General features: G+C 39.8%; 1 protein-coding gene across 4 annotated transcripts in view; it reads right to left on the bottom strand.

Moving 5' to 3' along the window:
* Positions 1 to 13,144, bottom strand: part of ctnna2 (catenin (cadherin-associated protein), alpha 2) — a 1,236,619-nt gene that overhangs the window by 507,322 nt on the left and 716,153 nt on the right. For all 4 annotated transcript variants that reach the window (XM_072576926.1, XM_072576917.1, XM_072576908.1 and 1 more), the window contains one exon: positions 7,295 to 7,447. In XM_072576926.1, the coding sequence (XP_072433027.1) occupies positions 7,295 to 7,447 (153 nt within the window). The remainder of the gene's footprint in view (positions 1 to 7,294; positions 7,448 to 13,144) is intronic.

Below are 13,144 nucleotides of genomic sequence, written 5' to 3'. Positions count from 1 at the left end.
GATGTTGCTGCAACAGTCAAATATGTCAATGCACAGCTCTTCTGGCTGTTCACCAGAGTTCACAAACACTTATTGCCTCCTTCTTTGCATTTCGACAGCATGAAAATTTGAATTGGTATTTAGAAAGCAAAAATGCTTGGTTAAATCGAAAAAAAAAAATCAGAGGTCAATTGCAGCCATAGATTAGAAGAAACAATGAAGTGGTATAAATATAGAACAACCTCCCAGCAAACATAATACCAATTAATTTAAAGATCTGGTTAAATTTATGACAAATAATCATTTTGCAATAAGGAAAGAGACAAACCCAAGACTGTAGAACACAGCTGGAAAATTACTAGTTTTTGCAATTTTATTTTTAACATCTTGTTTCTGTTTCACTGATAATTTTAAGAAAACCTTTATTGAACTCTGACTCTGTAAACATTGATTTAAATTGAAGAATGATGGTGCTTCATTTAACTCAAAACAAATCAATTCTGTAATTAGTATATCATTAACTATAGACTTTGAGCCTGTTCTCAAGAATCTTTATTTGTGTGTATTATATCCAATGTCTTCAAGACAATATCATAACCCCAAATTACTTATGGGCATGTTGAACTTTTAAGTAAGATAGTATTTTTAAAAAAAGGTACATAAGCCTGGAAGTACATACATGAAGGACATATGTAACTGGAAATTGCCTGTGTGGATTACACCCAACCTCAAGGGAGAGACTATGGGATGTCTGAATTTAAAATATCAAGGAATTTCAGAGAAATACTTCAAAGGTGGAGATACAATGCAAAAATGTAAACCACCTTCCATGAGTTACTGACTATGGATATTATGCAAGGTAAAATAAGACAGCCTAGGCAAAAGACATGTATGTAGTTCCTCTGCCAGGAATGCACAAGTGAAGGGATCAAAATAAATAATGCTGGTGTGCCACTCTGGTGTTTGAGTCAAAATCACCCTAGACATGTCACACCATGGGAAAGTGACACCATATTTTGCCAAAGGAAGGTACATGTAGTCACTGCCCATGGAGTGTTCTTATCTAGTGTCCATCATAAGGATGAGAGAAAAAGGTGGCAAACTGGAGTCACCAGGTTACTGCTGTTTCTTTCATGTCAGGAACTGTTGTTGTCTAGTTTCTATGTGGCAGGTTGGAGAATCCTAAACTGTAAATCAATAATAATGATGATGCTTTTGCACACTCATGTTTGCAAACAGGCCTCTCTCTGCTCCAACATGTGAATCTCGACTCGACATTCTAAATAATGGGGAAAAATCAGGAATCTCCATACTGATGACCTCACATGATTCACCTAACTTTCTTGCCAATGCCCATGTCTCTCAGTGGCTGGGAAGGTTCTGCTCTTGCTGATGTATGGATCAAGGGATGCTTTATCACTTTTGGAATTTGTCATGGATAAATTAATTAGGGGTTACTGCTTGTGTTATGCTTATTTATATGTTGTCTTTTCGTCTCATATTCCAAACGTTACAAAAATTCAAAGGGAGGGAACCACCACATATGGCTAATTAGAAAGGTTGAAGATAGTATCAAACATAAAGGAAATGCATAAAATAGGACAAATGTGCAAACAAGAAGACTGAACAGAACATTTAAAAAAAGCAAAGCAAGACTACATAAATGGGATTTTTTTAAAAAAAATTCATTCATAGGAAATGGATGTTGCTGTCTGGGCAGTATTTATTGCCTTTGAGAAGGTGTTGCCTTCTTTGTTGTCTCTTGAACCACTGTAACCCATTTGGTGGAAACAGACCGAATAATGTTAGGGCAGGAGTCCCAGGATTCCAAGACATAGTGACACTGAAAAACAGTGATATACTAAACAAAAAAACTGCTAGAACTGCAGATGCTAGAACTCTGAAACAAAAACAGCAAGTGCTGGAAAAACTCAGCAGCAGTCAAAAACAAGACAGCATAGGTTGAAGGTCAGAGGGGAAAGATTTAAAAGGGATGTGAGGGGTAACTTCTTCATGCAGAGAGTGGTGCGTGTGTGGAATGAGCTGTCAGACAAAGTGGTGGAGGCTGGTACAATTCCAACATTTAAAAGACATCTGGACGGGTATATAAATAGGAAAGGTTTAGAGGGTAATGGGCCAAATGCTGGACAATGGGACTAGATTAGTTTAGGATATCTAGTTGGCAGAGACGAGTTGGACCAAAAGGTCTGTTTTTGTGTTGTATAACTCTATGAGATCTGGCAGCATCTGTGGAGAGAAACCAGAGTTAACATTTCAAGCCCAACAATCCTTCTTTAAAAGTGTCAACTCAGATTTCTCTCTACAGATGCTGCCAAACCTGCTTGTTTTTCCAGCTATTTCTATTTCAAAATAGTGATACATTCCCAAGTCAGGATTGCAAGTAACGTGGAGGGGAATTTGCAGATGATGGTGTTTCCATGTACTTGCTGTCCATCTCCTATCAGATCGTAGTGGTCATGAGTTTGGAAGGTGCTGTCTAAGGAGCCTTTGTGAATTTCTGCAGTGCATCTTGTAGATATTGCACACTGTTACTACTGATTGGTGGTGAAAGGAGTGAATATTTGTGGATGCAGTGGCTATCAAATGGGATGCTTAGTCCTTGATAGTGTCAAGATTATTGAGTGTTTTTGGAGCAACACTCCTTCAGACAAGTGAGTTACATTACATTACATCTGTCTTGTGCCTTACAAATTGTGAACAATAGGGAGACAAGAGGTGAGTTATCAGCTGCAGGATTCTAAGCCTTTGACTTGCTTTTGTTGCCAAATTATTTATATGGCTCATCAAGTTCAGTTTCTAGTCAATAGCAATTCCCAGGATGTTAAAAATGGGAAATTCTGTGATGGCTATGCCGTTGAATTTCAAAGGGTGATTCTTAGATTCTCTTTCACTGGAGATGTTCATTGTTTGGTACTTGCATGGCATGAATGTTACTTGCCACTTGTCAGAAACCTGGATGTTGTTGAATTTGGACATGAACTGCAACAGCATCTGAAGACATGCGTTTGATGCTGAGCATTGTGCAATCATCAGTGAATGTCTCCACTTTTGACCTTATGACAGAGTGAAGATTGTTCACTGGAATTAGAACACAATAGAAAGCAAGGAAGAAGTATAAAATCAGATGGTAAAAGTTTCTACACATATTTAAACAATAGTTAAGTGAATCCAAAAAAAAAGATAATTGAACATAAAGAGATAACAAGTTAATTGAACAGGTCTTGTTCAATCTTCACTGTAGATCACACAAGTAACATTTTAGGATCACCTATGAATGAGACACTGGAAGGGAGGAAGGAACTCAGAAAAAGAACAGTCACCACAGTAGTAGTACGGAATATGCTGCTGGAGTACATTGTTGTCTCACTAATATCCTTCAGGGAATGAAAATTACTGTCCTCACCTGGTCTGGCATGCATGTGACTCTAGAGTCATAGAATCATAGAGATGTACAGCATGGAAACAGACCCTTCGGTCCAACCCGTCCATGCCAACCAGATATCCCAACACAATCTAGTCCCACGTGCCAGCACCCAGCCCATATCACTCCAAACCCTTCCTATTCATATACCCATCCAAATGCCTCTTAAATGTTGCAATTGTACCAGCCTCCACCACTTTCTCTGGCAGATCATTCCATACACGTACTACCCTCTGCGTGAAAAAGTTGCCCTTTAGGTCTCTTTTATATCTTTCCCCTCTCACCCTAAACCTATGCCCTCTAGTTCTGGACTCCCTGACCCCAGGGAAATGACTTTGCCTATTTACCCTATCCATGCCCCTCATAATTTTGTAAAGCTCTATAAGATCACCCCTCAGCCTCTGATGCTCCAGGGAAAACAGCCCCAGCCTGTTCAGCCTCTCCCTAATACTCAAATCCTCCAACCTTGGCAACATCCTTGTAAATCTTTTCCGAACTCTTTCAAGTTTCACAACATCTTTCCGATAGGAAGGAGACTAGAATTACACGCAATATTCCAACAGTGCCCGAACCAATGTCCTGTACAGATGCAACATGACATCCCGACTCCTGTACTCAATACTCTGACCAATAAAGGAAAGCATACCAAACACCTTCTTCACTCTCCTATCTACCCGCGACTCCTCTTTCAAGTAGCTATGAACCTGCACTCCAAGGTCTCTTTGTTCAGCAACACTCCCTAGGACCTTACCATTAAGTGTATAAGACAAGCTAAGATTTGCTTTCCCATCATAGCAATGTGGTTGACTCTCAAGTGACCTAGCAAGCCACTCAGTTCAAGGAAATTATGGATGGGCAAGAAATGCTGGCCTGCCAATGATGTCCACGAATGAATAAAAACAAAACCGATGAAGGTATCAAAATAGGCCATTCAGACACTCAAATGTGCTGCACCGTTCAATACTTCATCACTGACATGATCATAACCTCAAATCCACATTCCCACATACACCTGGTAAGCTTTCATCCCCTGGCTTAACCAAAACCTATCTTCCTCTATCTTCAAGTTATACAAGGAATCTGCTTCCAAACATTTCAGGAAGAGTTCCAAATATTCTTGATTTTCTGAGAGAAAAAAAAATTGACTCACTTCTGTTTTAAAAATCACTTCTGATTTTTAATTAGTTACCCTATTTCTAAATTCTCCAACAAGAGAAAGCATCCTCTTTACATCGACCCTATCAACACCTCTCAGGATCTTATATGTTTTAGTTAAATTGCTTCTTACTCTTCTAAGCTCCAGTGAATACAAGTTAACCTGTCTAACCTTTTCTTATAAGACAATCCACTCATTCCAGTTAATATTCTGGTACGTCTTCTCTGAAGTACTTCCAAAGCACTCCAAGTATGGTGTTACCAGTGCTCTGTTTTTTGTTCATTGACAGTCCCTCGCAAACAAGGATAACTCTCTTCCGTTCTCTGTACAGACAGATGCAGCTTGCACAGGCTTTGTTACACATCAGGCAGAAGGTGGTCCCAGGAAGAGGGGGGGGGGGGTAGGGCATTGATATGGCAAGCTCCTTTCCTTGTTTTTGCCCGGCTTACGCTTTTTCCTGGCAGCAAGTCTCACGTTGCTCAACCCTTTCCCAGATGCTCATCCTCCACTTTGGACGGACTTTGGCCAGTGATTCCCAGGTGTCTGTGGGAATGTCGCACTTTTTCAGTGAGGCCTTGAGGGTATCCCTGAAATGCCTCCTCTGTCCACCTAGTGCACTCCTTTCATTTTGAAACTGGAAGTAGGGCACCTGCTTGGATAGTCTCCTGTCGATAATGCAGACAATATGTCCAGCCCATCATAGCCAATCGAGGGCCTTCAATGCCTCGATGCTGAGAAAATGGTCAAGGACACTGGTGTCGGTGTATCTTTCTTCCCAGCGGATTCTTAGGATCTTGCATAGGCAGCGTTGATGGCACTGCTCCAGCGCCTTGAGATGTCTGCTGCAGACAGTCCATATCTAAAAGCCACATACAAGGACGGGAACCACCATGATCTTAGTGTCGCGTCTGATGTTGTCCTCAAACACCCTTTTCCACCGGCCACTCAAGGCTGCAGTAATACACTAGAGGCGGTACCAGATCTCTTCATCAATAGTTGTAATTGCGCCCTTCATAACTGACAATAACTTCCCTACTTTTGGATTCAATTCTCCTTATGGTAAATGAGAATATTCTATTAACATTCCTAATTACTTGCTGCACCTGTACATTAACTTTCATAATTCAGTCACAATGACACCCATCTCAGAGTTCTGCAATCTTTCACAACTTGGGTAATCGACTTCTTTTTGATTTTTCTTTTCAAAATGGGCATTTTCCAGCACTATAGTCTATTCACCAGTGCTTTGCCAACTCAGAATTTTTAGATCCCTCTGCAGCATAATTCCCCCCTCCACATGCGCATCCAAAATTTCTTTTAACTGCTCAGTGCCCGAGATCACTCTGTTGTTCCTTTGTATTCAAGATTTCCCCTAGTCATTGTATTTATCTGAGATTTAGTTGGTTGCAATGTCTATGCCACTTCATACCTGAAATCATTCCCTCACCACTCAAATCAACTTATGCCTCTTATGCATACTTTAATCTTGTTCTGCATATATCTCAAGAATTTGTATGTTTTCTATGTCCCCATTAATTTTTGTCCTGCGACATTCTTGTGAAATTCTTGCTTCAATTGTAAAATCCAGAAGCTTGCAGACAAATTCAGCTTACGACTCTGTCAGGGTTGTTCTGCATCCATGGATGATAAATCTCCCATTTAGTTTGAGCATGTGTTGATCCCTTCAAAATATACAATAGGCCAGATCTGAATTCTTTACAGAGCTGGACCAGAAGGCCTTTTCTAGACACCAAATCACTTTCCTTTCCACAATTTAAGACTTGTGAGTCTACCAGATTGATGGAGAATATGGGAAGCTGTAGCTCTCCTTGAAGAGATGACCAGGTTCTGAAAGAATCGAACAACCAGCATGGGTGGATATAACAGCTTTCCCATGCTGTAAGACAAAGTCATTATCAAGTTTGATTTGAAACCGAATGCATAAGTTGGAAAGGACTATCTAAAGATATAGACAACTTCAAAATTGTCAGGCGAACTATCTTGGACAGAATCTTAAAATATGTACAATATTTTCAGAGAGCCACATAGACATTGAAATATTATGTGCAATTAAATGTTCTGTACAGTTGGACATGCCCTAGGGCACATGAGCTCTTCATAATTAATCTATTCAGTCTGATACAAAACAGTGGTAAACTAAATAAATGTATGTATATTAGAAAATTTCACTCTGCAAAATGTTTAATTGTAGGGTCAGCTGAGAAGAGAGTATGTTTTGAGGTTTGGTTAAAATCAGGCAACAATTTCAAACTCTCACTTCAACTGTAGTATTCATCAATTTTTACTATGATTTTTGTTGTGGTTTTTTTAATCATTGACAGTGTCTTCCCATACACAAGCTAGATATGTTAAGTCTTAGTGAGGTTTTATTTAAAGAGGGCTGACAGTTCTCTGCAACTTCACCCACTGGCTATTTCCATGTGAGTTAGGCAGCAAGTCAGAATAAAGCTTACATTGTGATGCAATAGTCCTCGCTTTACTCAATTTCTACACACGTACACAGGCTACATCAGAGGCTACCATCTGTTTCCCTGAACAACAGGGTGACATAACTGAGAATGGAGTCTTGCATCTTCTGGGTTGCAAAGCTGATGAAAGTAGATGATGACTTCAGCCATTAAAACCTCCGAGTTTCTGCTACATATCCAGAGTTCATGAATTAAAGCACTAGTATCTGAATTGCAACACACACTCACCTCAACCAGTTTGTTGGCATGTTCACGGAAGACTTGTGCATATTCTTTCACCTCCTTTTCATTGCCGCTCTTTGCTGCCTCAATGAGCACCAAAAGAGGGACATTGGTCTCCAAAAACGAGTCAGAGATGTGATCCATGACAGCCTTGCGTAGCTTTTGAGTAAAAGAAAGAGACATTTATTTTTAAAAAATGAAAAGGAAGTGGCTAAAAGATTCTAAATTCATAAAATCTTTTCTATTTATTAATGCATATGATTTATCTTTAACAATGTAAAGCATTTTTGGTTCAACTGGTACAAAAGGATTGAGAACATTTGAAGTATTTCCTTGCGAACTGCCACATTGAACTTTTAAGAACACTAACCCTTTTTCAGTGACAAATGGTACCAGACAATTAACGTACATGAAAATAATTCATTTCAATCTCACATAAAATGCATCCAATAGAAATCTTTACCAAAGTTTTACATGATTTACAGCGTTCTATTTATCTTGCAGTACATCAATATCTTTAATAGCAAAAAAATGACAAAAATAATCCCTTTGATACACGAAAATTGCAAGGTTTGCAAATATTCATCCACTGGATAAAGAACTTGGGCCCACCAAGTCAAGGCTCTACTTGTATAAAGTAGCCAATGTATTTAGCAGTTCTGAGACATCAAGAGGTTTTGTTATATAAAAAAAATTCTATTGCATCTTCACTGCAAGTGCCTTTTGTTTTCCTTGTCAGTGGTTATGGTCAGAAGTCCTGATTCGATTAGATTACTTACAGTGTGGAAACAGGCCCTTCGGCCCAACAAGTTCACATCGACCTGTGCAACCCACCCGGACCTATTCCCCTAACACTACGAGCAATTTAGCATGGCCAATTCAACTAACGTGCACGTTTTTGGATTGTGGGAGGAAACCCACGCAGACATGGGGAGAATGTGCAAACTCCACACAGAGACTCACCTGAGGCAGGAATTGAACCTGGGTCTCTGGTGCTGTGAGGCAGCAGTGCTAACCACTGTGCCACTGTGCCGCCCACAGAGCTATGTTATTCTGAAGAAACCAAAGACTTCTTCACATTTTTTGCACATAAAGGTAAATTTTCAGTCATCTGCCTGTACAAGACTTTCTAAGGCCCTCTATCAAAAAAAAGCATCCGTAATTTACCATCCTCAGTTCCAGAATGCACCCCTCAAAATAAAAAGGTTACATAGTGCGAACCATTCTTATATAAAAGCTAAAATCACAGAATGCTTCCAATAAACAAATGGGCCATTCAAACCCTTTAGTTATGTGCTGGCTTTCTGAAGGAACAATTTACTTGGTCTCTTGCAGACTATACACCAGTTGGTACAGTAGTAAACAGTGACGAGGATTGCCTTAGACTATGAGAAGATATGGACAGATTGGTCAGATGAGCTGATCGGTGGCAAATGGTATTCAATATGGGTCAATGTGAGGTGATGGATTGGCACGACACCCAATTCAAGGGAAATGTGATTAACTGTAGGACCTGCAAAAACATTGACAATCAGTGGGACCTTGGTATGCATGTACACTGGTCCCTTAAGGTATCAGAACAGGTCGGTAAAGCGGTTAAGATAGCATTTAGTATACTTGCCTTTATTAATTAATGCATGGAGCAGAGAGATGGTGATGGAACTGTATAAAATGTTATTGTGTATATAGTGATTGTAACAAGGTCAGCCAAGTGGATATAATAGAACATGAGTTCCCTGATTGGGGCTGTTAATCTGGTTGAAATATACACGGAGTGGCAGACATTCTCATAATCATAGAATCTCTCCTGTAAGGAATCAGGCCATTTGGCCCATCAAGCCCACACAAAACCTCCAAAGACCATCCCACCTAGACTACACCTCTACTTTATCCCTGTAACCTTGCATTTCCCATAGCTAATGCACGTTCCTGGACACAATGAGCAATTTAGCATGGTTGATTCACCTAACCTGAACATCCTCAGACTGTGGGAGGAAAGCAAAGCAACCAGTGGGAATCCACGCAGACACGGGGAGAACTTGCAAACTCCACTCCCTGATATTGGAATTGAACCTAGCTCCCTGGTGCTGTGAGGCAGCAGTGCTAACTACTGAGCTACCATGCCATCCACTGTTATGTTTACTCGCTCTGAGGAAGTTGGATTAGTGTCAAGGAATTTCCATGTGCAAATACTGTGGAGTCATTTCAGTGTGCAGTTCTGGAATCCTCAATATATAGGAAGGATATTATTAAGTTTGAGAGGGTTCATAAAAGAGTTACCAGGGTCTTGCCATCTGGAGGGTTTTGGTTATAAAAAAAAGGCCGGATAAGCTGGAACATCTTTCCACTGGAGAATGGCAGGTTGAGGGTTGACCTTATAGAGATTTAAAAAATCGTGATAAGATGAATAGCAAAAATCTTTTCTCCTCTGTGGATGAGTTCAAAAATAGACAGCATAATTTTAAGGAGAGAGGAGAAAAAATTAAAAGGGTTCTGGGGGGAAAGCTTTTCACACAGAGAATGGTCATTCCAGAATGCAGAATGAACTGTCGGAGGAAGTGGTAGATGCAGGTAATGTTACAACATTTAAAAGACATTTGGATAGGTATGTGAATAGGAAAGAGTTAAAGGGATATAAGCCAAATGAGGGCAAGTGAGACTCATTTAGTTTGGGAAACATGTTCGGCACAGATGAGTTGGACCTAAGGTTCTGTTTCTGTGCTGTATGACTCTCTGACACTGTAGGAGGGATGTGATAGCACTGGAGATGGTACAGAGGAGATTTACTCGGCTGTTGCCTGGGCTGGAAAGTATCAGCTATGAACAGAATTTGGACAAATTGGGATTGTTTCCCTTAGAGGGGAGGAGGTTGAGAGAGGACATGGTTGGGATGTATAAATTTATGAAGAGCATAGATGAAGTAAACAGGAAGAAACCTTTCCCTTTGATGAAGGGATCAATGACCAGGGGCATCGATATAAAAGAGGAAGGAGATTCAGAGGGCAAGTGAGAAAAATGTTTTCATCTGGAGGGTGGTGGTTATCATGGTCTGCAAGGGTGGTTGTGGCAAAAACCTTCATAATATTTAAGAAAAATTTAGATGTGCACTTTCAGTGCCAAGGCATACAATGCTAAGGACTAACTGCTGGAAAATGGGATCAGAACAGTTAGATTGTTGCTTTTCATTGTGTAGACGTGCTGGGCTGCAGGGACCTTTTCTGTGCTGTAAATCTCTATGACTCTCTCCTGCCTTCTCCCTGTAACTCATCACATTCTTCCTTTTAAAATAATAACCCAATGCCTTTTTGATTTGTTTGACAGAATCCACCTGAATGAAAAATTTCTCTCCTCACACAGAATAGCTCACTCTTTTCTTCACTCATATGCCTGAGTCTTAGAAGGTACTAGTCTTAGCACAAACAAACTGACATTTACAGAATCAACTGCACTTGCATGAGGCCCAAGTCAGTGAGATTGCAATTAGAGTATAATGTGTATTTCTGGGAACCGAGTTGTCGTGGCATAACCTTATTTGCCAAGGAGCTTTGTGGTTGGAAAATAACAGATATTCATTCCATGGGAATGGGCTAGATTAAAGTTCCAGGCACCAGATGTACAAGGGCAGCAGGATACTGTATGACCCTCTTCATAAACTTCTCATGAAAATGTGTGTCCATTTGTTTTCATTCAAGTGAAGACACTTTCAAAAAGGGCACAACATGTGCTCGGAGAGTAAGCTAACACCAGAGAGTGGACTAACATCAGGGAATATGTTAACACCAGAGGATGAGTTAACAGCTGAAAGTGGATTAAAAAGAAGATACTTTCAGTGGCATTTCTTTTTATTTTATATATGATCATCCTCAAATTCAGATGTATCAGCACACCATTTATTATGCTTTCCTGACAACATCACTGCTTCCCATGACATTAAAACTAAATCATTAAATGTCCTTTGATGCACTTACCGAACAAAAACACTATCAATTGAAGTTTGAAATTATTAACTGATCCAATTAAACAAAGTTGTCTCAATGAAAGGACTCCTAGAATTCCATGTACATTATTGAATCTGTCCCCACCACACTTTCAGGCTTGCTGAGTGAAAAATGTTTCTTCTCATATCGGCCAGCTCATTCTGTTCTTCACGCAATAAAATGCCTGAATCTCAGAAGTATTAGCCTTAGCATATACAGTCTGGCATTTATAGAATTCACTGTACTTGCTTGAATTCATTGTTTGACCAAGACTGAGTTGATTTAAGTCCACATTATGTATCATTTCTTTATGGAAAACATTTGAGATGAAATTTCCTTTGGAGAATACTGTAAGGAAAGAAGTTCTATTCAATAATTTTAATTTTCTATGTAAGAGTGACATACTTGATGATTTTCACCAAGAGTTAAGGTAAATCATACTGTCCTCCCCACTTGCAGTGTCTTGATGATATTGTAAACTTTGTGACAATAAATCTATCAATTAGCTTCCTGAAGCTATTGATCAAATTTTTGTGAATTACAAGATGCAATGGCAAGGTATAGTTTATACTGAGCATTAATACTGTTGGAAAAAAAGTGTTTGCTTCCGTTTCACAAAAAAACCCTGAAAACTAGACACTAAACAACAAACATTCTTCCTGCCTGACATTTGCTGACTCATGATGTGCGATAAAACCCAACAACTCAGTCATTCAGAGTGAGACTCACTCTTTAAAAAGACATCACCTGTTTCAATGTATCTCACTCTTAAAAATAAACACAGCACCATATGTTTAAATGAATTTGCAATCTGCCTCACTGCCTTTGATCCCAATTCGCACTCCGAACATTTCCCCACATTGGCAGTTGTGTCTGGTCGTTTATCTACTCTGAATTTGCTGGCAAGTGCTGGCTCCATGTAAATAACTTAATTTTGCCAAATTCTGCAACAACTTCAAACTTTCCAAGAAGAAGAGTGAGGATATGTTTCATGGAAATAGGGCACTCATTTCTATGATAAAGTTTGCTATTTCACTGAAGTTATAAAGTGGCATACACACTCAAAAAGTACCAAGCACCAATTATTTCCAATAACAGAAAATGTAAGTAACCTTCTTTGACAGCTCTCATCTGATAATCCTCAACTTCACTTGCCCACCTTTTTGCCCCAACCCTTGATTCCCTGACTGATTAAAAATCTGCCTAACTCAGCTAGTAACATACTTAACCTAACCTCAACAGCCTTCTGTGTTAAACAACACAGGATTAAAGGCAAAGGGTGGCTCAGTGGTGAGCATTGCTGCCTCACAGCATCAAGGACATGGGTTCAATTCCACCTTCGGGTGACTCTCTCTGTGGAATTTGCACACTCTCCCCTGTGTCTATGTAGGTTTCCCTCAGGTGCTGTGATTTCCTCCCACAGTCCAAAGACGTGCCGTTTAGGTTTATTGGTAATACTAAATTACCAGTAGTGTGCAGGCTAGGTGGATTAGCCATGGGAAATGCAGGATTACGAGGATAAAGTGGGAGTGGGGCTCTTTGGAGGGTCAATGTGGACGTGATGGATTAAATGCCCTGCTTCCATTCTATGGGGATTTGATTATTGTAACTACTGCTGATACTGGAAATCTAAAACAAATACCCTTCTTCAGGCAAGATTAGTTTGCTCACTTATCTTGTTCACTGTTCTGAAGAAGCGTGATACCAGACTCAAAATATTAATTCTGTTTCTCTCTTCATAGATACTGCCAGACCTCCTGAGTTTCTCTGGCATTCTCCATGTTTGTTAAAGGATTCCAAAGAATCTCAAACCTCTAAGAGAAGAAATTACTCCTAGTCTCGTCTTGAATGTGCGACTGATTATTCTCCCTCCCTGTTA

Source organism: Chiloscyllium punctatum, chromosome 1 (assembly GCF_047496795.1).
Source record: "Chiloscyllium punctatum isolate Juve2018m chromosome 1, sChiPun1.3, whole genome shotgun sequence".
Classification (NCBI taxonomy): Eukaryota; Metazoa; Chordata; class Chondrichthyes; order Orectolobiformes; family Hemiscylliidae; genus Chiloscyllium; species Chiloscyllium punctatum.
The sequence above is the reverse complement of the archived record's forward strand: the minus strand, read 5'-3'. Positions and strand labels throughout refer to the sequence as shown.